This window comes from Nannobrachium achirus, assembly GCF_963921795.1.
Source record: "Nannobrachium achirus genome assembly, chromosome: 20".
Classification (NCBI taxonomy): Eukaryota; Metazoa; Chordata; class Actinopteri; order Myctophiformes; family Myctophidae; genus Nannobrachium; species Nannobrachium achirus.
Genome location: NC_137827.1, coordinates 7,667,556 through 7,692,516, shown reverse-complemented (window position 1 = coordinate 7,692,516; position 24,961 = coordinate 7,667,556). Strand labels below are relative to the sequence as shown.

The following is a 24,961-nucleotide window of genomic DNA, read 5'->3' as shown; positions in this document are numbered from 1 at the left end:
AAAGGGGGTCTGGGGGTCTCAGCTATACTGTAGTGGTTGTTCAGTGAGCTCTGGAGGTCTACAGGGGGCCCAGTTAAAGTTAAAGGGGTTCTGGGGGGTCTCAGCTATACTGTAGTGGTTATTCACAGGGGGTCCAGTTAAAGTTAAAGGGGTTCTGGGGGGTCTCAGCTATACTGTAGTGGTTATTCACAGGGGGTCCAGTTAAAGTTAAAGGGGTTCTGGAGGGGTCTATCAGCATGGAGAAACTGGATCACGACGGGCCGGAGAAGAAGCGTTACCTGATCCGGGGCAAGCACGCGGCGCTGATCTGCGGCGCCGTGGCTCTCTGCTCGCTGGCCGTGGGGCTGGGCCTGGGCCTCACCCGGACCGAGGCCCCCCCGCCACTACCACCCCCGCCTCCCACGGAGGAGCCCCCCAAGCCCACCGCCGACCCCCCGCCGCCGCCGCCGGCCGACCGCGGACCCTGCAAGCCCTCCAACGACTCGGCCGGGGACTGGAGGAACTTCCGGCTGCCGGAGCACGTGAGGCCCGTGCACTACGACCTGCACCTGGAGCCCGACCTGGTCGCCGACACCTACACGGGCACCGTGCACGTCCACCTGGAGGTCGACAAGCCCAGCACGCACCTGTGGCTGCACATCAGGTAACCGGGACCCCCCCCCCCCCCCCCCACACACACACACACACACACACACATGCACACGCAGGGCTGGATTAGCCATAGGGCCGGTGGGGCTGAGGCCAGTGGGAGAGAGGCCCTTGGGGGAACTGGGCCGCATGGTCATTGAAAATGTACTAACATTAAATGTATACATTGATCAAATATCAAATGTGTGGGCCACTCCTCTGTTGTCTACAGATGCTGATCATCATGGCTTAAAAACCGAGCCTTGTAGTGCGCGTCGGAATGGAGGGGTTCTATGGTGGGGGGCCCTAAAAGATTATCGGCCCCAGGGCACTCGCGGGGGTTAATCCGTCCCTGTGCACACTAAGCAACCCTAAGCCTACATTGTTACACTAATTATGTTATTTTACTGTATATTTGTTCAGTGTCTGTGTTTTACTAGTGTATGTTTTGTGGAGACTCATGACTTTCAAATATTATTGTACTTTTGCCTCCACTACATTTCTGGGTAAAACATAAATTATGAATCAAACATATAAGTCTAAGCCCCATTGCAAATTAAAATTGCTGACCGCGATGAAGTCTTTGCGAGCTTGTAGATCGGCTACACTTTTACGTCACGCTGTAAAATGAAGAAGAAAGGGCGCTAATTTACGAAAAACCATAAAAAGGTTGAAATGTGGAGATTGCAGGGTTTACGACTGCAACGTTAGCAGGGACGTGCAGAGAATGTTAGAAGGCAGGGGCTGACATTTCTAAAAGGGCCTTTTGGTGAAAATATCAAAAATAGCTGACCTCCAAGCTCTCACTCACACAACGCGACGCGAGGTCGGCTATTTTCGGTGCTTGATACCACACTGAACTAAGCATAATCAAGTCAATACTGGAGATGTGGCGTAACGGCATGGATTTTGAGAGCGCAATCGTTCAGCATAAAATGCTGCATTCAAGTTCAGGAGAGTTTGGACAAGGCAATTCTCTTGAATGCTGCCTTCAGGTATGGCATGGAAAGAGGGCATTTGCATTTCTTTCACCGTAAAAGTTGCATTCATGGTCTGGAGAGGGAACTTTTTACAGATGGGTGAAAGGGCAGGGGCTCAAGCCCCCATTGATGTCTAAAGCCCCTTTTCCACTACAAGGCGGAACCAGAACTCTCCAGAACCTGAGCCTATTTTGGGGTTCTGGTTTAGTATCCATAGCGCGCGGCCTGGTTTCAGACACGGTTCTGGGAACCTTTTCCTGCTCTTGATGTAGTACTAAACTTGAGTTCTGGGCTGCTGCTCTTTTTTGGTCTGGTCTGGTTATTATCCCATTTAGGCCTGAACACATTATGACGCAATATTTTATGCTTTAAATATAAAGAAAATAGCAGATATACAAGCTCACAGCGCGGCACCGAGTGCCGCGCTGCGAGCTTGTAGATCTGCTATTTTTGAAAAATCTTGAAAATTTGAATTTTGACCTGATTCTATAAGTGTCTTTTGAATCCTTCTAAGATTTTTGGAAAAAAACGATGTTTCTATGTCAGCAATCTGGCCAGCCATCGTCAAAGAAAAGGTCCTTTTCACTTAACTGGAGCTCAGTTAGTCTGTTCTTGAGAGACTACTATGTCAGTGGTGCTCAAACCTTTTCATGTGGAGGACCCCCAAAATGATATTTATTTGGCCACGGACCCCCATTTCAAAATATCTAGTTCCAGGGACCACCCAGAAGCAAGATTTGAGTTACAAACGTTCGCTTTGAAAATACATATATAAGATTTGCAAACATTTTCACGACTTTTTCAAAAATAGCAGATCTACAAGCTGTGAGCTTGTATATCTGCTATTTTTCACTGGTTAAAGCATTCAATAATTCTAGGCCTAAATGGTTATATGGAACTGTAAGCAGAACTTGGTCCGGGAACTTCACAGGTTCTTGAAAGTTCTTAGTTCTGGAAAGTTCTGGTTCTAGTTCTGGTTCGGCCCTGTATAGTGGAAAAGGGGCTTATGTGTGTGTGTGTGTGTGTGTGTGTGTGTGTGTGTGTGTGTGTGTGTGTGTGTGTGTGTGTGTGTGTGTGTGTGTGTGTGTGTGTCCAGAGAGACCTTCGTGTCGGCGGTGCCCGGGCTGCGTCTCCAGAGCGCCGGCGAGGCGGGGCAGAGCGTGGAGGAGGTGGCGGTGAGGGGATGCTTCCAGTACGACCCCCAGCAGTACGTTGTGGTGGAGGCCGCGGTGCCCCTGGCGCCCACCGCCCCCGGGCAGCGCTACGTCCTCACCCTGCCCTTCCAGGGCTGGCTCAACGGCTCCCTGGTGGGCTTCTACAGGGTCACCTACACCGAGGACGGACAGACCAAGTGAGAACCCCGTTATATTATGTTTCAACTGGCCTGGGAACCTGCTTTACTCTGATTTACACCCTACCTTCCCCGAAAACGTTAATATTAAGTCCATAAATGTATATGGATATATATTAATAAAGAAAAAGAAAAATACAATGTTCATATACAGTATGAGCATTCCCATATGGGTAACTGGTCCGTTATACATCACTGGCCAGATGGCCAAGAATTGGCGAGACCTCGATGCAGCTTAGTTTTGGCGACGCCTATATAGACCAAACGAATACCAGGATTTCGTCTGAGGTGGAAAGTCTGGTGACGCAAGGTTAATATTTACCTGTCTGTCTGTCTGTCTGTCTGTCTGTCTGTCTGTCTGATCTAAATCCTCAGTGTGTGTTAGTGTCCCACAATTATTGTGCTAAAGAACTACAGTACACAAACCCTGTCCCTTGTCCCTATTCTGTGACGCTCGTTGTGAGCTGGTAGGCTACTGTACATTGGCAGATTTTGGCACATATATTTGGCATAGAGGGGATGAAAGGAGAGGGCCAAGTAAGTACAGTAGATATACTGTAGAGCAGGGGTGGGACATTTTCAGGCCAAGGACTCCTTAGTTGAGAGAGAGATGAAACAGGGACCCCCACAACCCTTTTCATTGATTCCATAGTTTCATTGTTTGGCAGCATGCATGATCAACAGTGTATTTTGGATTCATGTCAATTTGTGTTTTCAGATATTTAACCACTTGAACTGTCAATACTTACTGCCAAAAATAGCCGATCTACAGGTGAGTTGTGAGCTTGGAATCTACTATTTTTGGCTAAAGTTCTCAGAATCTGGTTAAGAATCTGATCAAAAAAAAAAAAAATTTTTCTTTCTATCACACAAAGATTTGGGGGCCCCCCTGTAGTAACTCTAAGGGTCCTGGACGCCCTGTTGAAGGCCCCTGCTATGGGCTATTATCGGTGTGTGCAACAAGGAAGTAGTCCTATACAGTAGGCTATAAGCCAGGCGTAACAGGCTTGAGGCAGCAGTCAGCAGCACAGTGACAGTGTTAATTACAGGTCCTGTCATAGTGAGCTGTACATGTTGTTGTTGTGGTGTCACCTTGGCCAACATGTCATTACAGACCGATGACCCACATAAAAAACACATGACAGCACAGCCTGGGCCCCATGCAGCTGAGCTGCACCACAGCCTATAACAGGGTTCCCCAATAGGCGGCCCGCGGGCCATTTGCGGCCCCGTGGGGGGCTACTGTCTGGCTCCCACCAACCCCAGTAATAATGGTGGTATAAGAGCAGCAACAACACTGGTATATCGTCATTGTCGGGTGAAAAACCTGTATCTCAAAATGTGTACGTTCTTTCGCAAGGTAAAGCTCTGCTTCATCAAACAAGGCCGTCGCACAAAAGTAGTGAAAACAGCAGATCTACAAGCACACAACGCCTTTTGTGGGTGTTGTGTGCTTGTAGATCGGCTGTTTACACTAGTTTAAATCATTTTTACAATGATAAATGCAAAACGAACGGTTTTGGACATACAAGATTTTCACCCAACAACGACGATATCTGAACTGTCACTGGAGTAGCGGGAACGCCACCGTCGCCCCCTGCAATGTTGTGGCCCTCGGCTTGGTACCCTAGACATAATTTGGCCCTTGGGAGAAAACTAATTGGGGAACCCTGGGCTAGAAGATCTAGTCATTGGCAGTGGTATGAAGCAGTGGTTCTCAACCTGTGGGTCGGGACCCCAAATTATTTTGGGGGTCCCCAGATGATCAACATTGTTTGTGCAACATTGTTTTCTCTCTCAACAGTAAACAAACCATCATAAAGTTGAAGTGTATTATGAGGGTATCTGCACATTTAAAACCTCTAAAATGACCAATTAATCATTGGCCAAATAGTCAAATATTAGAGGCAGAAATTGTGAAAATAGCTGATCTACATGCTCACAATGCCTTGCAACGCGAGGTGTTGTGAGGACGACTTGTCGACTTGTGTAATAAAGTCGACCGAGTCGACTTGTCGACTTTTCCGTTAATCCCCTAGAAGAGAGGCTTAAAAGACAGTGAAACCCCTTTAAAATGTCATTGACTGGACATGAGGCTTGCAGGTGAAAATAAAGGTATTTATTAAATTCCAGGCCCGGACAACAGAAATAAACTATAACTCAAAATACACAGCAACTCAAACAACTACAGAGAGACAGGTATCAGCTTCCCCATGGCAGTCCACACTGAAATGAGCTCTGCTCACTTATATAGACTCAAGACTCCACCCTCTGACTCAAATTAACCAATCGCAGTGCAATGGCAATCTACCCAGATGCTCCCCATGTAGCAATCAACAGTAATCTATTACTTGTAATCTATTATTCAGCACCACAGTTGGGCTTCATGAGTGAAGTCACATATTTGGGCATTATACTGGACAAAAGTTTAAAAATGGAAAAACAGGTAAAGCACATATGCAAGAAGGACAAACCAAATTTAAACTGTTTCCGTCACATAAGAAGGGATTTAACATGTCAAACTGCACAGCTGTATATGCATGCTATGATTTTCTCACATCTGTCATGCTGCATCACATCATGGTCACAAGCTTCCCAAACTGCATTAAAACCAATAACATCAATATACAAACAAGCTATAAAAACCATGGATCAGAAAACAATGAGATATCATCACTGTGGTATTATAAGAAGACGCAAACTGTTTTTTAAATGTCTACACAATCATGTCTCACCTCTGTTCTCTGGACTGATACAGAGACGTCCAAGCTCTGGTAGAGCAACACGAGCTTTAACAAATGGTGACTGTATTGTCCCCACCTGCAGTAACTCATTCGGACAGTCTGCTTTCTCAGTAAAGGGGGTAGACCTTTGGAACTCTTTGCCTACAGTCTTAAAACTAGAGACGGATGGTAATGTCTTTTACAGAGGACTCAAGTTATGGTTGAAATCAAATCAACTGTGCTCACATGAATAGTTTCTGTTCCTTACCTGCTGTGTGAATTGACTATGGCCACTTATGATTGTGTATGTCCTACAGACCGGTGGGTCAGTTTGTGGATTGTTAGTTCTTATTAGTAATCGCATATTATAATTGTTTGTACTTGACTGCATGGGTTTTAGACTAGTATTATTGTTTTTGTACTTGATTGGGTTTTAGACTAGTATTAATGTTTACTGTACTTGACTGGGTGTTAGATTTGATTATTGTAAAATAGAAAAGCCTCCTGTGGACAGGTGATGAGAATTAGCACTTAAATCACTTACAGTATATCAATGCATCTGGTTCGTCCAATGTGATTGTGGTGTCCATGTCAAATAAATAAAACAACATAACATAACATAAGGCAAAACAGACAGCCAAGCAGCATCCCCAAACAGCATCTGATGAACAGACAAACTAAATCCCATTAGTTTCCAGTAACAGCAGAATGTGCACCTTCTGTGGGACTGAGAATCTACACGTTATACATATAAGCATAACAGACAATACATGTATATTTGTGAACACAAATTAGATTGACAGAGGCCGCTCTGTCACATGTGGTATTGATACTTTTACTCAAGTAAAACTTTTGAGTACATGTTCCATCACTGGTGGTGAGGGTGCGTCCCACACAGGCTCTGATGCCTGCACGGCCGTGAGTTCCCGGTTTGATTCCCTCCATGTTTCCTGTCTCTCTAGCAGTACAGCATCGCCACGACGAATTGTGAGCTTGTAGATCTGCTATTTTCAAAATTGTTTATACATTTTGAAAACTGGAAATGCACAATGAGTAGGCCTGCTTTCTACTTTTGGTACTTTAAGTACATTTTTTTGACACGTTTGTACTTTGAATACAGGACTTCTGCTTTTAACAAAGTATTTCTATATTGCAGACAGTATTGATACTTTTGAGTACTTTTTACACACCATGTAGTTCCCAAACCTTTTAGCGTCAGACCCAAAAGAGAAATACAACGTCTCCCCCGGGACCCAGACTTGTGAAAATCTCATCAATAAACCATTTGAAAATAGAATCGTCGATTTCAACTACAAATGTATAAATGGATGCACAAATTGTTTTATCCTTTTTTCTTTCTTTCTTTTCTTTTTCTCTCAATGCTGTCCTGCTTCCAACAATCAAACTCAGTCTTTTTTTTCTATTGAAGCAACGAACAATAAACTTACGTAAATGCGTAATTCAACTAAAAACAGGGGTCTGGGAAAATGCACTGACATTATGAAATGGAAGACATAAAATGTTACTTGGCTTAAAGTCTATGACGTATTTATGACCGTAAATGATAGCTATGGTGTTGTGCAACCGCTGGAACAGATAAGAACACTGTCAGAGAGGAGGGTGGAGTCACACACAGAGACTGAGGGGAGAGAATGGTGAAGACATGAGAGAAGATACACTGGTGGATGCCAATAAATACACTACACTTAGCCATTGAAAATGGCTAAGTAGCTATTGAAAATAGCTATTGAAAAATAGCAGATATACAAGCGTAGATCTGCTATTTTTGAAAAGTCGTGAAAATGAGTGCAAATCTTTGAACATATGTATCTTTTTTAAGCGAACAACTCAAATTTTGCTTCTGGGGGGTCCTTGGAACTAAATAATTTGAGATGGGGGTCCATGGCCAAATACGTATTATTTTGGGGGTCCTTCACATGAAAAAGTTTGAGAACCACTGACATTCAAAGAAAAATAGCAGATCTAGAAGCTTGCAGCCGCGCTGCGAGTTTGTATATCTGCTATTTATCAATAGTTAAAGCACAAAATAATGTGTAATAATGCGTTCCCAGTCTAAATGGGTTAAAGCCCCTCCCCCTATGAAGAACATTCATGGGGGCCCGCAGTGGGCCCAGAATGTGGTGCGACACCCCTGATGCCAATAAATACACAACATCCCCCCCCCCCCCCCTCTCTCTCTCTCTCTCTCTCTCTCTCTCTCTCTCTCTCTCTCTCTCTCTCTCTCTCTCTCTCTCTCTCTCTCTCTCTCTCTCTCTCTCTCTCTCTCTCTCTCTCTCTCTGGCTATCTGGGTGAACCCGCGGCGTGGGATGGTGCAAGAAGTGCAATTATTGGTGGCCCGCCAAAAAGACACACATCTCACACGAATCCAATAGGTCTCGAGGGTCTCTGTTTCACCCCTACCTCAGCTCAGGGGCGTCACAAGGGGGGGGGGGGGGGGGGGGGGGGAGTGGGACAGAGTTACTGGGGCCCAAGGTGGAGGGGCCTTAATTATTTTATACTTTAGCTATTGAAAAATAGCAGATATACATGTTGTATAGATTTGCTATTTTTAAAAAGTCATGAAAATGTGTGCAAATCTTTGATATATGTATTTTTTAAGTGAACATATAATACATATAATTTTGGGGGTCCTTCACATGAAAAGGTTTGAGCACCTCTGACATAGAAACATAGGTTTTTCAAAAAACCTTAGAAGGATTTGAAATATTCAAAGACTTGCACAAATGTTCAAATTTTTCAAAAATAGCTGATCTACAAGCTCGCAGCGCGGCACTGGGTGCCGCGCTGCGAGCTTGTATATCTGCTATTTTTTAGTAGTTGAAGTACAAAATAATGCGTACTAATGCGTTCCCAGCCTAAATGGGTTAAAACCCCTCCCCTATGAAGAACATTCATTGGGGGGCCCACAGTGAATCCTTGTACCCAGGGCCCAGAATTTGGTGGGACACCCAGGGGCGTCACACCAAATTCTGGGCCCTGGGTACAAGGATTCACTGCGGGGCCCCTGTGCTTTAACTATTGAAAAATAGCAGATATACAAGCTCGCAGCGCGGCACCGAGTGCCGCGCTGCGAGCTTGTAGATTGTAGATTGTAGATTGAAAAATCATGAAAATCTTTGAATATTTCAAATCCTTCTGAGGTTTTTTGAAAAACCTATGTTTCTATGTCAGTGGAGCTCAAACCTTTTCATGTGAAGGACCCCCAAAATGGTATGTATTTGGCCACGGAACCCCATCTCAAAATATTGAGTTCGAGGGACCGCCCCAGAAGCTAAATTTGAGTTACAAATGTTCGCTTAAAAATTACATATATTCAAAGATTTGCACACATTTTCACGACTTTTCAAAAATAGCAGATCTACAAGCTCGCAGCGCGGCACTCGGTGCCGCGCTGTGAGCTTGTATATCTGCTATTTTTCAATAGCTAAAGTATAAAATAATAATTAAGGCCCCTCCACCACATTGGGCCCTATAGTAACTCAGTCCCACTTTCCTACCCCTTGTGACGCCCCTGGCGACACCCCTCCCTCCCTCAGCTCATGGCCTGGAGAACTTGACAACCCCTGTTTTACAACACATGTGTAAAGTGTTGAGTTTTGACAGCTACGAGGCTGCAGGGAAATCTAAATGTTCTTTTCCTCTGTTTTCTTTCTTTTTTTTTTTTTACAGAAAAATCGCTGCTACAGACCACGAGCCCACAGACGCTCGCAAGTCCTTCCCCTGCTTCGATGAGCCCAACAAGAAAGCAACGTGGAAGATCTCCATCACACACGACGGGCTGTATGGAGCTCTGTCCAACATGCCTGTGGAGGTACGCGTCACACTGCAGGACATCAAGTACATTTTGAATTCCGGACTTCTACTTGTAATTTCTGGTGCTCCACAATGGATGCAAAAGTGGTCCCCCGCTACTAGTCCATGGGCCACACGAGTTGTCGGTATCAAAAAGGTGGCAAAGGTTACCATGCATTTTATAAAAGCTCTATTATTTTGGTATGATAACCCTTTCTTAGACACAGCTAAATTGGTGTTATCAGCCGTTAGATTTGTTGTCCCATTAACTTTACATTACAGGAAAAAAAAGCTAAAAATTAATCTGCTTTATAGCATAATATGAGGGGTCAAACTAGGGTTTTTTCATGATTCTGAATCCATTGCAAGCATCTGTTTTGCACAAAAAACATTCCTTGGGCTAAAAACTGTCCCACAAGACTATGGTTTAGTGATGAAAAGTGATGAGTCATCACTTTTCACACTTTTGTGGGGGCGTTTTAGCCCCACAGATGTTTTTTTATGCAAAACAGATGCTTGCAATGGATTCAGCATCATGTGGGTTTGTTTGACCCCTCTTATGCTACTTAAAGCAGATTCATTTTTAGTTTTTTTTTCCTGTAATGTAAAGTTAATGGGACACCAACTCTAGCGGCTGATAACACCAATTTAGCTGTGTCTAAGAAAAGGTTATCATACCAAAATATAATCTACAGATATAGAGCTTTTCAAAAATGCATGGTAACCTTTGACACCTTTTTTGATACAGACAACTCGTATGGCCCATGGACTATACTGCACCACACATAAAATGCCGTAACTCGGGCTAGGAATGACCGGGAGAGCCGGGGCCGGTACCCACGCGTCCGCCTCGGCGGCGCAAAGACAGTGGACCCCCTGCGGACCCCCGTGCCACCGGGAAAAAAATATGGGAAAATAGTCAAAAGTAGCCGATACATGTGACCTTTAGGGAGTCTTACTGGTACTTTTAAAATGTAAAAATGTTTCAGTACTTTGTCCACCACTGCCATTACGTGACGCATCATGTTTTTCCCCCTCCTCGTCCTCTAGAGAACAGAGTCTCTGCCCGGCAACAAGGTGAAGACCTCCTTCCTGCTGTCCGTCCCAATGAGCACGTACCTGGTGTGTTTCGCTGTGCACCGCTTTGAATACGTGGAGAGGACCTCCTCCAGAGGAGTTCCTGTGAGTGACACGCACGCACGCACACACGCACGCACGCACACACGCACCCACGCACCCACACACGCACGCACGCACGCACACACGCACGCACGCACTCACGCACTCACGTACGCACACACAAACTCTTCTTCTACTTTTTTCATGCAACTGCAAGTCTTCTACAGGCCCATCTGCAGTGACATTAAGGCATGATCGTCCATTTTCGTCAATATGTGAAACTTTGAGCTGAGTTGCCAACACCTTAAAGGAGCTATAGATGTTTCGAAAATATTTTATGAAAAAATAAGCTTCATATATGTGTTTCTATTCAAAAATGACCACAAAAAGTGTAAAATAATGATAAAATAATCATTTTGGCCATTGTCAGACCGACACTTTGTTTACATTCTGGTCTATAGACTAGGATGTAAACAAAGTGTCGGCCCTACAATGAAAAAGTTGACTATAGCTCCTTTAACACGCTGAGGGACTTACTAAATGCAACCGATCACCTTCTAAAGAAATACAAATCGGTGAATTGCATCATATTATACACAGGCTACGCTGCCAATATATGTGTTGGCAAATGTTGGACAGAGTGGGCACATACATATTATATGTGATGTTTGGCACAATTGAAATTGATTTAGCAAAAATGTTAAGGGAAAACAGGGAAAACTAGAAGCAGTGCTCTTCCGAGCACAGGTCTCCACCAGGCCACACAAATTGCCCTGTTATAGCGCCACCATGAGGCTGATTTGAGAAATTTGAAGTGGCATTTCTTCCTCTACCTAGTGGGAACGTGCACGCCCAATTTCACCAAGATTGCACGTGTGTTCATGATTTGAGGCATTTTGTTCCAAACGGAGCAATCCTGCAAACTTTGGAAGCCAATTGTAGCCAATCAGGATGGAATATGGAAAATCGGACGTATCCATGATGATCACATGACTGTAGAGATACTGTCTACCGATCTGTGGGATTTTTGGACAAAATCTGTAGGAGTAGTGTACAGAAATGTGTTTTGCAAACATCTGCCTCATGGTGGCGCTAGAACAGGGCCATTTGAAAAATGTGGGGCAGAGGTTCTGAATTGGCATCCAGGGAGTGTGTGTGCTCAGTTTGGCAGCGATCGGGCCAACGGCGCCGGAGATTGGCTGGTAACAAACTCGGAGGACGGACGCACGGACGGACGCACGGACGGACAGGGGCGAAAACATACTCTCCCCCTGCCTTCGGCTGGTGGAGACAAAAACCGGTGCAAAAAATGCATTTGCAGGAAATGATCAGGAAATACTGTAGAGTTGAAACGGCACATGTTTAACTACCATAACGTCTGGTGTTGTCTCCATGTTTTTGCTTGCAGCTGCGGATCTATGCTCAGCCCAGCCAGATCCACACAGCAGAGTATGCTGCCAACACCACCAAGGTCATCTTTGACTACTTTGAGGAATACTTCAACATGAACTACTCCATCACTAAACTAGGTAACATTAAAACATGAACTACTCCATCACTAAACTAGGTAACATTACAACATGAACTACTCCATCACTAAACTAGGTAACATCATGAACTACTCCATCACTAAACTAGGTAACAGTACTAACTAGGTAAGTAAGGATTTACCTTACTACGAAATATAGAAGAAATATGGCGTCCAGAATGAAGGTGAATGTAGATGTCCAAGCTTTATTTAGGAGGCATAAAGAACAAGTCCATGTACACCATAGTCTCGCGTGGCCAGACTGTTGCCTCCGCGATTTGTTCAAATGCTCCCGACATACAGTCTGGCAAACCGGGGAAGAAATGATGAGTGCGAGATGAAGCGTAAGTCAAGCCCCCTCGTCACTTCCGTTTCAGTCTCACATCGCACACATTTATCATTATATAAATAAAAATCATATAAGCATGTTTAGCTTGCTGCTTAGCAGAAATGACATTTTAAAATATATTTTCTTGAACGGTAATGCCCGTTTCCATTAATCGCCGTTAGGGAGCTGCTGTTCCAGACTCTATATAGCATTCAGAGATTGTGGAAAGTGGAATAGTTGTCTGGCTACGCGAGACTATGTACACCATAAAGAAGCAGAAGCCTACAAAGAGCCCTGCCCGGCCTAGTTGACCTCACGGTGTCCCAGGTGACTACTGTGTCCCTAACAACATTATACACAGGTTTAAAGGAAAAATAGGTAAGCTTGTGTTTACACAAAAACATCCCCCCCTCCCCCTCCCCTCTATGACAGGCATCAAACAGGTAGTTGTCTTTGATGCTTTCATTGATTAGAGAGATCACTAACGAGGACTTGACACTTTTATGGCCCAATCAATTACCTTAGTGCACAACCCCTTTGAAGTTCAAAGGGAGCAATTAAGAGCTCTGGCTGAGCTCCACCTGACAAAAACGTCCCTCCACTGTTTCTGTTGACATTTGATGTCAACATAAAGAGTGGAACAGAACAGAAATACAGCCAGGTGATGTGTCTTTCTGCAAGGAAACACCCCAGCACAATAATATAGTTACTGATGAAGGGAAATCACTGCAAAAAATGTATATAACCTACATATTATTTTTTAATAGTCTTAAAGTTACCTATTTTTCCTTTTACCGTCAGTGAAATAGAGGCACTGCCTTTACAGGTATGTGACACCTTTGACAGACAGCTGCTCATGCAGGAGGCAAGAAGACACTGATCAAAGAGACCTCACTTAACTCATCAAAGGACACAAGAGATAGCAACAGATCATAAGACGTTTACATCAAAAGATGGACCGATCAGTGATCAGACAGTTTCTTTATGACCCAAAGATAAGGTTGAATCGAAGCCTTATGACACCTCTGACAGGAAGCAGTGACTGCTGGTCGTCACAGCTGTGTGGGATCTGTAGTTAAGTTAATCATAATGGCATTAAAACAAGCACATTTTTAAAACAAAAGCATACCATAAAATTCTATTCTATCAAGTACATTTTACTAACATTATTGTCGCTGTCGGGCAGGAACCTTGTATGTCCAAAAGCCTGACTTTTCAAGAAATGGAAAACAAGAATGTGTGTCCAATGTGGTTAAGATTTAGTAAAAAAACTCTTAACACACTTAAAACTGCAACTTTTGTCTTCTACCCAGGCTTTGAATGGGGAAATCTCATTATTTCTACGCTCTAGGTATTTCGTCTTCATTATTTCGCCTAAGGGTTAGTATAGGGTTAGGGTTAGATTTTAGGGTTAGGTTTAGGCATAGTTTTACTGAGGTTAGGGTTAGGGTTTGGGTTAGGTTTAGGCATAGTGGTTAACATTCACCAGGTTAGCATTCACCAGCGTCTGCAGGTTATAGCATTTCACCAGGTTAACATTCACCAGGTTAGCATTCACCAGGTTAACATTCACCCGCGTCGAACAAACAAAAAAATATTATGCCGCAAATATCGACACGCTCCCGCTTTGAACCCGGTTTTCTGCGCACGTTTGTTTAGCAACAGAAGTCACCCTGATCTCCAGCTTTTTAGTAAACACAAAGATAGATTTTCACATCAGGATACCAGTGTTATCCAGTCAGGAGAGAGAACGCCTCAAAGATGATCGTTTTAGGGTTAATTTATTTTTTAACATAGTATTTGTCTACATTATGGTAAAATGTCAGTACTTCTTCCACCACTGATGAAAAAACTTTCACCCACTGATCCATATCGTTGTTGTCGGGTGAATACCTTCGTTTTGCATTTATCATTTGGAAATTATTTGAGCTAGTGAAAACAGACGATCTACAAGCACACCGCGAGGCGTTGTGTGCTTGTAGATCTGCTGTTTTCACTACTTTTGTGCGACGGCCTTGTACGATGAAGCAGGGCTTTACTTTGCAAAAGAACGTACAAATTTGAAACCAATATCCATTGGTGAGAGTGTGTCTTTAGCCCAAAGGCTGTTGGCTGTGAAGTCAGGGTGTGATAACAATGATAGTGGTGTGTCTGGGAGTGGAAAATAGACCATAAGGAAATGAGTGGTGATAAGACGCGATAAGAAGTGTCTTTCTTGTGGTGATTTAGATAAGATAGAGAGTCGTCCCTGACTTCAACAGTGATTGAAGACTTTATTAGAAGTTTGCATAGGAAAAGGTACAGTTTCATGACGGTACAGTTCACTGGTACATCAATATAACATTGAATGACAGACGAATAGAACACAGTACTATGCAGTAGATGTAAATAAAATAAAATGAAAGAACAAAAAAAAAGAAAACAGTAAGTCTAAACAAACAGTAAGTATATAAAGAAGGGGCAGGGGAGGGTAGGGCTGGGCTAGGTTTGTTTTTTTACCAGTTGCGAATGGCTGCTGCCTGTAAGTGTTTTTTCAGGGCAATTTTAAAGGATGCTAGGGATCCACACTCCTTTATGGCCTTCGGTAAGGCTTTTCACATTTTGGTGGTATAGCAGAAGAACGAGTTTGACCCTTTGTTGGTTTTGACTCTGGGTTGAAAGTGATCTGTGGCACTGCCTCTGGTGTTGTAATTCAACAGTGGTGGAGAGTAATGATGAGGTGAAATGGTATTATTATGTAGCAGTGAAAACATTCTGTTGCTAGATAGTTTGAACGCTGAGAACTTGGACGTAAACTAAACACCAGTTGTAGATAAGGTTAGAATGTAGGGAGTAGCTACAGGTTGAAGGTCACACAGCTGCTCAAAATACTAAAATCGCTAAAACAATAGAAAGCAGTAAATGAAAACATTTTAACACACATCTTTTCTTTTCTCTAATCTACAATCCTTTAATTAGGGGCTGTGTGTCAGTACGACTTTGAGGTAGGCTATTTTTACTTTAGATGATTATGTCCATGTTTCTTTATATTGTATGATTCTCCTTCACTACATCACATAGCAAAATGGACTTTTTTAAACTCCAACACAATTATTAAAACTTGAGTCACTAGTTAATTTGTAGACTTGGATTATTATTACAAAACAAACATAGATCAATCACCTAAGCCCTGTTTTATGTTTTGTTGAAAATAGACAATCTACAAGCTCACAACGTTGCGATGCGAATCAATTTATACTTAGTTTGTATGTTTAAAAAGTAGCAGATCAATCTCACACTTATAGATCTACCATTTCAGTTATTTTGTAATATTCGTGACAACGATTTAAAACTAAGTACATGTCCTCAATGATTGTAGTTGGTTTTGTAAAACACACAACAATGTTTTATAACGAGGGTCTTCAACAGGGGGTCTGTGACCCCTAAGGGGTCCTCAGAGTTACTACAGGGGGTCCTCCAAATCTTTGAGTGATAGAAACTTTTATTTCTCCTTTTTTTATATTAACCACTAGAACCCTAGTGTCCATATTCTGAGAACTGTAGCCAAAAAGGGTTAGGGTTATGGTTAAATGATTGTGCTGTCAAACGAAAAGATTGTGGGGGTCCCTGCTTCATCTCTCTCTCTCTCGACTAAGGGGTCCTTGGCCTGAAAACATTGAAGACCCCTGTTTTGTGATTTCAGATAAGATCGCCATCCCTGACTTTGGCACGGGAGCCATGGAGAACTGGGGTCTGATCACCTACAGGGAGACCAACCTGCTGTACAACGAGAGGGAGTCGTCGTCCTACAACAAGCAGAGGGTGGCCTCCGTCATCTCTCACGAGCTGGTGCACCAGGTACACTACGCAGACACACACACACACAGACAGGCAGGCTGGCAGGCAGGCAGGCAGGCAGGCAGGCAGGCAGGCAGCTCTGGTCCATCGCGTCACCCAGGGGCGTCACAAGGGGTAGGAAAGTGGGACTGAGTTACCAGGGCCCAAGGTGGAGGGGCCCTAGTAACTTTAGCTATTGAAAAATAGCAGATATACAAGCTCACAGCGCGGCACCGAGTGCCGCGCTGCGAGCTTGTAGATCTGCTATTTTTGAAAAGTCGTGAAAATTTGCGCAAATCTTTGAATATATGTATTTTTTTAAGTGAACATTTGTAACTAAAATTTTGCTTCTGGGGGGTCCCTGGAACTAAATATTTTGAGATGGGGGGTCCTTCACATGAAAAAGTTTGAGCATCACTGACATGGAAACATAGGTCTCTTGGCACACATTTTCACGATTTTTCAAAAATAGCAGATCTACAAGCTCGCAGTGCGGCACGAGCTTGTATATCTGCTATTTGTCAACATTCATGGGGGGCCCGCAGTGAATCCTTGTACCCAGGGCCCAGAATTTGGTGTGACGCCCCTGGACACACACACACACAGACAGACAGACACACAGGCAGGCAGGCAGGCAGGCAGGCAGGCAGGTAGCTCTGGTCCATCGCGTCACCTCCAGTGACGCTTTGACAGACCTGTCGGCAAATGAATAGACCGGGGATTTCTCAGCCCCTACGAGCGCTCAACTTCAGTCAAAATAAACTAACCTACTTCACTACTTACCAAACCAAAGGTAGTTTTGCATTGCTGAAAGTCTATTCTCCGCGGTGGTGAACCCCTCAGCACCCCACCCACTCTGTAAAATACATTATTTTTGGCATGAAATAAAACGCATCCAACTTGACCGTCGCTTATCGCCGGGTTGTGAACCATTGTGTCTGCGGGTCGGTCAGAGCGAGGTGACGCGATGGACCAGAGCTGGCAGGCAGGCAGGCAGGCAGACAGACAGACATTGTGAGAATAGCCGATCTACGTGCTCACAACGCCTCGCAACGCAAGCCCTTATCCTTGTGTGGCCTCTGATATTTGACAATTTGGCCAATGTTTGACCAGAGGTACTAAAAAGGCCTTTAAAGTCCTTAAAGGACAACTTTAGTTTTTTACAACAAGGGTTCATATTTTAGATTGTAATTAAAGAATATAAAAGATTAGTGTTAAAATTATTTCATTTACTTCTTTCTATTGCTTTAGAGATTCTTATTTCAGTGGTTGGGGGCATGCGTACAAGTAGCTAAATATGTAATTTTACACAGAATAAGCCCATTCCCAAGATACAATGCAACCTTTCATGGTTGGATGTGACTTATGGGGGCTAGAAGTGTTACTGCAAATAGCAATAAAGAAACTGCTGGCTTATTGTGTCTAAAAATACATATTTAGCCACTGTACGCATGCCCCCATGCGTACGCATGCCCCACATTTTAGCACAGTAAACGCGATAAAACAATAGAACGAAGCAAATGAAAACATTTTAACACTCACTTTTTCTTTTCTCTAATTACAATCTAAAATATGAACCCTTGTTGTAAAAAATCAAAGTTGTCCTTTAAATTGTCACTTCAAAATTTGCAGATATCATGTATACACTTCTACTGTATGTTGATCTGTTTACTGCTGAGTGAGAAAACAATGTAAACATTTAACTAATCATCTGGGGACCCGCCAAAATAATTTGAGGACCTCTCTGGGGGTCCCGACACACAGGTTGAGAACTACTGAGCTAAGGTATGGCAACATGAGACCAGTCATGTTGCCATACCTTAGCGACAGGCATGATGATCATTACTATCAGTGGATAGTGTAGTTTTACCACAGGCACAAGTAAACGATTTAAAAAAAATTGGGGCTCGGCAAACTACAGGATTCTATCCAGATTGAGTCGGGCCAGAACGTAGCTATAATAAATTATATAATAATATACAGCAGGGGTCTTCAACGTTTTCAGGCCAATAACCCTATTAGTTGAGAGAGAGATGAAGCAGGGACCCCCACAACCTTTTCATATATTCCATATAGTTTCATGGTGTATTTTGGGTTCATGTCAATTCGTGTTTTCAGATATTTAACCACTTGAAACATCAATACTTAATAAACTTGACCTTTTACTCTGTACTTAGTCCGCTCTTTTTCCCCTATACACCAAAGCTTTTTGCCGAAAATAGCCGATCTACGAGCTTGTAGATCTGATATTTTTGGCTAAAGTTCTCAGAATATGGACACTAGGGTTCAAGTGGTTAATATAAAAAAGTAGAAAAAAAGGTTTCTATCACACAAAGATTTGGAGGACCCCCTGTAGTAACTCTGAGGACCCCCTAGGGGTCCCGGACCCCCTGTTGAAGACCCCTGATATATAATGAATACAACATATTATCTGTGGTCGGCTGCGCCCTTCTTGCAACACACACACACACACGCGCGCCACGCACACACACACACACACACACACACACACACACACACACACACACACACACACACACACACACACACACACACACACACACACACACACACACACACACACACACACACACACACACACACACACACACACAGGCTATCCGCTCAACACCATCGGACAACAAAAAATAAAAACAATCTACTTCAATATGATGGAAGTTCACTGATTGTTGTCAACAATCTCTTCCCATTTTGATGATAATGAGTTCACTTTGACACTTGTTTCATGTCCATCCATGATGGATCTGCTCAACTCTTGGACTTTCCCCCTCTCTCTCCACTAGGGGTGGGTGATATGGTGATAATTATCGTTGAGACGATACCATGTCTCCACGATATGCCTTTTCAGAGGTATCGTATATATCGTGATACAATTGAGGGAGCCTTGTAAAAAATCCTGTTGAATCGTTAATACAGAGATTCGTTGCAGAATTCACTTTAAACCTGCATTTTGGTCTAAATCAGCAGTTCTCAAACTTTAAAATGTCAAGGTCTCCACTTAACTTCATTTGTATACTGTCAGAGTTACATACTTGTAAAGTTCAATTTAGACCTCCCAAAAGGAACCCAGAGAGTCTAGTTTTTGTCAAGTAACTTGAAAAATAACCATCAAAAACAACGTGAAAAAGAATCGTGATAAAATCGTGTATTGTGATACAGCTTGGGAAAATATTGTGATATTGTATTTTTCCATATCGCCCACCCCCCCTCTCTCCACTGCTGCTGAGCCAATTGGTCGCAGAAGTACAAGGGTGCATTTAAAACAGGAATATTGTACGCGCAGAGCATGTGATCCTGCCACATTTATGAGGTTTTATGGCAGGGCTGAATCTGATCCCTCACACAGATAGGTGCTGGAGAGGGAGTCTGTAAAGATTTATGGACTGATTACGGGAACACGTCGTGTCATTGTCATCACACCATAAAGTCATAAAGAACGCACGCTTGTCCTCAAGTCATCAGACATCCAACCAGGCACGTGCACACATAGTAAAGGAGGCTTGAGCCCCTGCCCTTTTCATCCGCCTATAAAAAGTGCCCTCTCCAGACCACAAATGCAGTTTTTACTATGCCCTCTTTCCATGTGCCATATCTGGAGGCAACAATGCATTCAAGAGAATTTTCTTATCCAAACTCTCCTGAACTTGAATGCAGCATCTTATGTTGAAAGAATTGCCCTCTCTGTGTAGAAATCCATGCTTTGTACGCCACATCTCCAGTATTGCCTTTTTTATGCTTAGCTCAATGTGGTATCAAGTACTGAAAATAGCCGACCTCCAAGCGTCGGCTATTTTCAATATTTTCACCAAAAGGCCCTTTTAGAAATGTCAGCCCCTGCCTCTCTAACATTCTCTGCAACCTCCCTGCATCCAACAATCCTCAAGGACTGCCCCCCCCCCCCCCCCCCCCCCCCCCCGCCCCAACCCCTCACAACAAGATATTCACGCTATTATTTACTCTGTATAAAAAGGCAGAACTGGTTTGTAGTTGCGTGCCAAGCATACAGGAAAGTGTATCAAGCCAATAACAGTAACAAAACTAGAAAGAGGCGTTGCGAGGCGTTTTGAGCATGTATATCTGCTATTTCTGACACATTAAGTGGTTAAATGTCTGAACAATTACATTAACACAAATCCAACATAGACTGATGACTGTCTGTCAAACAAGTGCTGTCAAACAAGTCCAAAAACCTACGTATCTATGAAATCTATATGAAAATCTGACTGCAACACAATTTTATACAACATGTGGTGTGGGGGTCCCTGTTTCATCTCTCTCTCAACTAAGGGGTCCTTGGCCTGAAAACGTTGAGGACCCCTGGTTTACTCCATAATGTGTGAGTTGCAGTGGTTCTGGTTTACACCTAGCTGCAAATTGCAACACTAGATTTTATTTTAATCGGATGAATCTAGGGTTGCAATACCTCCCATAGGCAGCCAAAGCATCAAAACGTTTTTTTGCTATCTGATTGTATTAAACGACTTCAAACTCACCAATATCGTGGCTCTATGGAAAGCTTGGAATTTACTCTTGCTATCTGCAAAGTGTTTGTTTCCGAAAAATCCAGCGTAGAAATGTTAGGAGCTACTTTCTATCAAGAAATTGGCTTCAGGTGATTATTTAATTAAGTGCTGGAGATTGGAAGCGCTTGTGGGAAGTCACTCAGCGGTCCTGTGTACCACCTGGTTCTAAATGTCACATAATGCAGGAGGCAGCGGGACTCTGCGTAATAGTAGACGAGCGCTTCCGAAGTTCAACACTTAAATAAACCATGTCTGCTCGGATTTCTTGACAGAAAAGAAATCATGACAATTCTACGGTGGATTTTTCAGAAACAAACACTTTGCAGATAGCAAGAGTAAATTCCAAGCTTTCCATAGAGCCACGATATTGGTGAGTTTGAAGTCGTTTAATACAATCAGATAGCAATCAAAAACGTTTTGATGCTTTGGCTGCCTATGGGAGGTATTGCAACCCTAGATTCATCCGATTAAAATAAAATCTAGTGTTGCAATTTGCGGCTAGTTTACACCATAATGTGTGTGTTGCAGTGGTTCTGGTTTACTCCATAATGTGTGTGTGTTGCAGTGGTTCGGGAACATTGTGACCATGGACTGGTGGGATGACCTGTGGCTGAACGAAGGCTTCGCCAGCTTCTTTGAGTACATCGGTGTGGAAAAGGCTGAGCCCGACTGGGGAATGGTGAGAACTAAAAAAGTATTTTTATATTTAACACAACGCCTGCCATTGCATCGCCAAAACAATACACTATTCACTGCCAAGGCTTTTATATAATAATTACCTGTTCTGGAGTGCCTCTGTGTGCGCGGCGCGTGCACACGGTGTGCGCGGCCACCCCATTTCTTGGTCGCGCTACGTCTCTTCTTTCGTGCGGGGAAAACATAATCCATGCGGTAATTTCCATGCTCCACCGAGAGAAAGCTGAAATGAACCCGTTGCGCAACGTGAGGAGAGAGAAGAACAAAAAGAAAAAGCGGGAGAAAACAGCTGTTTTTCCAGCGTGGAGAGTGTGGATCTGAATGAGGAAGTGAAACTTGGTCACATGGCGGCCACGTTGCATCATGGGATATGGAGTTTCTTTGCTCACCAGCGGCCGTGGGAGCAGGTGTTTACCTGGTTACCATGGTAACCAGCTAACCCAACCACAGTTGTGTTAACTCAGCCGTGGTGAGGCATCGTTAACCAGAGTAAACACGTCTGTGGTCGGGTTAGACAGAAGATTAATTATATGATGTACTTATTTAAGACATACTCTTTGTTTTGTGGTTTTCAAATATTGTTGCAGTGTGCAGGCATGTGCACACATAGACATCGAAGGGGGCTTGAGCTAGCCGACCTTGACGCGTTGTGAGCTTTGGAGGTCTACTATTTTCAATGTTTTCACCAAAATGCCCTTTTAGAGATTTCAGCCCCTGCCTCTATAACGTTCTTTGCACCTCCCTGGTTATGTGTGTGTGTGTGTGTGTGTGCGTGCGTGCGTGCGTGCGTGCGTGCGTGCGTGCGTGCGTGCGTGCGTGCGTGCGCATGTCCGTGCGTGTGCGTTTGCGTGCGTGTGTGCGTGCGTGTGTGCGTGCGTGGCGTCATCATGACAGCGTGACATCATGATCATCAGTGACGTCCTCCCTGTGATGACCAACGACGCTCTCCTGTCCTCTCATCCCATCATCGTCAACGTGTCGACGCCCGCCGAGATCACCTCTGTGTTCGACGCCATCTCATACAGCAAGGTAGCATACACCCTTTCACTGGGGTAGTAACCAGTGTTTGGGAAGTGAAAGTTACATGTAACTGAGTTACGTACCTAAGTTACATTTTGCTGTAACTTGCTGGTAACTGAGTTACATTCATATTACTTGTCAACTGTAACTGATTGGGGTCACTTTTGTATGAAGTTACAAGATACGGTTAAGTTACAATTGAGATGTGATCAAATTGACCAAGTGTCATGACTAATGTACAGTATCATCAACAGATCCTCTTTTTTTGTGGATTTTTTTTTTCTTCAGAAACACAGATGTCTCCATATATGGGCATAAAAGGGATTCTGTTAGGGATCTCCATACAGTATATGGGCATAAAAGGGATTGCATCCCAGATGATGCCTTGTTAGGAGAACCACACTAACAGAATCAAATAGACTGAATAATGAATATAGACCTTACCCGTTCGAAGATATGTGCTCCAAAATATGTCAAACGCACCCGGTGAAAGTGTGTGAGAGAGAGAGAGAGAGAGAGAGAGAGAAACATTCCTAACTGTGAGAGAAAGGGGTGTGTGTGTGTGGGGCTACAGATCCCATGGCCTGGAGGAACGGACCGTAACCCTGGCAACAGACAGCAGAGTTCAACAGAAGTGGTTAAGAAAACGCTAATTTAAACTGCTTTAATTTGGGAGAAATGAAATTCGGGCTCCGTCAGTGTTGGTATAATGCTAATGGCCAATACCATGTGAACTTTGGGATCAGTTGCTGAAGCGAGTGAATAGATAAACGTAGATAAGCGTGAGCGTTAGAGCGTTAGAGCGTGAGCGTTAGAGTGTGAGTTTGCTCCTTTATTAGTAGGATTGATTCAGACAGAAATGCAACCAACATGTCCATGTCCACAGGGAGCGTCCATTCTCAGGATGGTGGAGGACTGGATGGGCAGAGAAACCTTCAGAGACGGATGTCGAGTAAGTTCCTCCACACTCCTACACTGCACCCCTTCTACCCAGAGTACGGGGGGTCCGGGACCCCTAGGGGGTCCTCAGAGTTACTATAGGGGGGTTGCCAAACCTTTGTGTTATCATTTGTATTTATTTTTCTTATTCTGAGGGGAACATTAAGCGAATACATCTGATGTACAAGCTCACAGCGCCTCTTGCTGTGAGGCGTTGTGAGATTGTAGATCATTATGTTTTCATTTATTTAACAAAACCAAACTCAGCTGATTTTGTATCCTTAATATGTCCTGAATGACAGAAAAAAAGGAATTCTATGAAGGGAAAGATCAGAAAATGGCCATCCCAAAAATGCTTTTTAGCCCTTCAAGTCTAGAGTTTCAGAAAATGTGCTTATTTAAAGCACTGTACTTTAAAGCAAGTTGTGTTAATTTAGGGCAGGGGTCAGCAACCTTTTTGAAATGAAGTGCCATGTTTTTATTTTCTAGATAGTCAGTGTGCCATGTCAACATACACGCTATCAAAAATTCAGACACATTTTGAGTGTAAGGAAATTGTTACAAGGATCATTAGACTCAAGCAATAACCCATCTATCTCCCGACTCCCTCCCCCAAGTTCAGGGTTTTAAAGCAATGTAGAATTATGTGCAGGATGAAATTTGTGCAAATTATGTGACTTAATTTAATTGACCACGTTTAAAACAATATGTGATTTTAAAATAAAAAAAATACTCTCTCACACCTCTGCCAGTGTGCCAGCAGTGATCACCCTCCCCTGTGCCATTGTTGGCACCCGTGCCTAAGGTTGCCTATCCCTGATTTAGGGCATATACATGTTTTTTTTTCTTCTTCTTTTTTTACCATTTAAAAAATAGCTGCTTATGGCTCAAAATGTACCATTTAAACATCAAGCAACACAGCACTGATGAAATAAATGTCCGGCGGATACGTATATTTACAGCACTGCCTTGTTCTCTCAACAGAAATACCTGAAGGACTTTTACTTCAAAAACGCCAAAACGGACAACTTCTGGGCCAGTCTGGCCAACGTAGGTTCAACCAAATCACTTGTTTGGTCTCCTTCACATCTGTGGAGAACCACTCAGTATGCTAAGCTGCTGTCTGTAAGGAGTCCTGTGTGGGGGGAAGTAAATAAGTACAATCACACCCACTTTCAACAGTATCTTCATACCTCACTAATTCTCATTGTAAGAATGCTGTCTACTCACTCTGCTTCTCATTGGTGGGCTGTGCTGTGGACTGCTTCTCATTGGTGGGCTGTGGACTGTTCAGAAACGTGCCTACTGGCCTACCAATGACATTAGGCTATTTAAGCTTTGCACTGCAACGGCAGCAACCAGAAACCGGAAATGATCAGCGCTCGATAGATCAACCTGGCGCCGTCGCGGCCGTCTCTATTACGGCAGAGTCTACCTTTCCACGTAGTGGCTACAACACGCAGCAGGCGTTTAGCT

At 43.6% G+C, this 24,961-nt stretch overlaps 1 protein-coding gene across 1 annotated transcript in view; it reads left to right on the top strand.

The window, feature by feature from the left end:
* Positions 1-236: 236 nt before the first annotated feature.
* Positions 237-24,961, top strand: part of enpep (glutamyl aminopeptidase) — a gene marked incomplete at both ends in the record, with an annotated part of 40,981 nt that continues 16,256 nt past the window's right edge. Inside the window, 10 exons of the mRNA XM_080750317.1 lie at positions 237-643; positions 2,704-2,958; positions 9,373-9,514; positions 10,546-10,677; positions 12,023-12,143; positions 16,153-16,307; positions 21,396-21,509; positions 22,421-22,555; positions 23,433-23,498; positions 24,470-24,535. Coding sequence (XP_080606443.1) covers positions 237-643; positions 2,704-2,958; positions 9,373-9,514; positions 10,546-10,677; positions 12,023-12,143; positions 16,153-16,307; positions 21,396-21,509; positions 22,421-22,555; positions 23,433-23,498; positions 24,470-24,535 — 1,593 coding nt within the window. The remainder of the gene's footprint in view (positions 644-2,703; positions 2,959-9,372; positions 9,515-10,545; positions 10,678-12,022; positions 12,144-16,152; positions 16,308-21,395; positions 21,510-22,420; positions 22,556-23,432; positions 23,499-24,469; positions 24,536-24,961) is intronic.